Here is a 1,298-nt window from a genome sequence, read left to right as displayed (position 1 = left end):
TCAGTTTCACACGTTGGGGCACTCACACAGAAGAGGTGACACCACCACAGACCCCAGACGGCCTAACAGAATGTGTTTCTTTTTTTTTTTTTTTTTGAGATGGAGTCTTGCTCTGTCACTCAGGCTGGAGTGCAGTGGCACCATCTCGGCTCACTGCAAGCTCCACCTCCTGGTTCAAGCAATGCTCCTGACTCGGCCTCCCGAGTAGCTGGGACTGCAGGCATCTGCCACCACACCTGGCCAATTTTTTGTATTTTTAGTAGAGATGGGATTTCACCGTGTTAGCCAGGATGGTCTTGATCTCCTGACCTCATGATCCGCCCACCTCGGCCTCCCAAAGTACTGGGATTACAGGCGTGAGCCACTGGGCCCTGTCCCGAGCCCCCTTTTTATAAGGACCCCAGTCCTTGAATTGAGGCCCACCCTACTCCAAGATGACATCCTCTGAACTAATCCCATTTGTAATGATCCTGTTTCCAAATCAGATCATCTTCTGGTCCTGGGGGTTAGGATGTGAATTTATGGATGGGGCGGGGGGTGCCGCGATTTGCCCCCTAACACTCCCCTTCCCCCAGTTCACCATGTGAACCCCTAGTCCTTGTGTGCGGGGATGAAAGTCCCAGGTGACGTCACCAAGTGGGAAGCAGCAGCTTTTGACTTTTACGTCAAGCGACCCAGGGGTCGGCGTAGCCCAGGAAGTACAAACAGGGGTGGAAGGTGGTCCCCAGAGTTCGGCCCCAAATTCCTCTCCCTATTGGGCGGGGGCCAGGAGAAGAGGTGACATCGGTGTCTGAAACAGCTGCTACAGATGGCTCAGCGTCCTCTCAAAGGGGCCAGGTCACCCACCTGTCTGGGGGAGTTTGGCCAGAGTCCGATTGGGAGAAAAGAGGTGGAAAAAAACCCACAAACCCCACCGCGCCCAGCAGAAGAGCCCCAGAAGGCGCGAGGGGCGCGGCCGGGCGGCCCGGGGCTCAGAGGCTGCCCTCGTCCAGCATCCGGCCCAGGCCCTCGCAGATCCTGCGCAGGTGGGAGCGGTAGGGCTCGGCGGGGCCGTAGAGTGCGGCCAGGAAGTCGCAGTCGGCCAGGTGGCCGAACACGTGGTTGATGCGGCCGTGGGACTTGGCGGTCAGGTGGGGGCCCACGGCCTGGTGCAGCAGGTCGCGGCACTCGAGCAGCCCGGCGGCCAGCACGCGCCGGTCGAAGGTGAAGTCCACCTGCTGGAAGCTGACGGCCGTCATGGCCAGGCAGCGCGCCCGGTGGCGGAAGCGCCGCAGCAGCGCCAGCTCCTCCCCGCCCAG

The 1,298-nt window shown here is 60.3% G+C and overlaps 1 protein-coding gene across 1 annotated transcript; it reads right to left on the bottom strand.

The window, feature by feature from the left end:
- Window positions 1-445: 445 nt before the first annotated feature.
- TNFAIP8L1 (tumor necrosis factor, alpha-induced protein 8-like 1) lies at window positions 446-1,292 on the bottom strand (the record flags this gene model as incomplete). The annotated part of the gene is made up of 1 exon (XM_011943469.1): window positions 446-1,292. A coding segment is annotated over one exon (321 nt), but the record flags the coding sequence as incomplete, so codon positions are not given.
- Between the last annotated feature and the right edge of the window lie 6 nt (window positions 1,293-1,298).

This window comes from Colobus angolensis, unplaced genomic scaffold (genome assembly GCF_000951035.1).
Source record: "Colobus angolensis palliatus isolate OR3802 unplaced genomic scaffold, Cang.pa_1.0 Scaffold22, whole genome shotgun sequence".
Taxonomy (NCBI): Eukaryota; Metazoa; Chordata; class Mammalia; order Primates; family Cercopithecidae; genus Colobus; species Colobus angolensis.
Note: the sequence above shows the minus strand (reverse complement) of the source record. Positions and strands in the feature narration are given on the sequence as shown.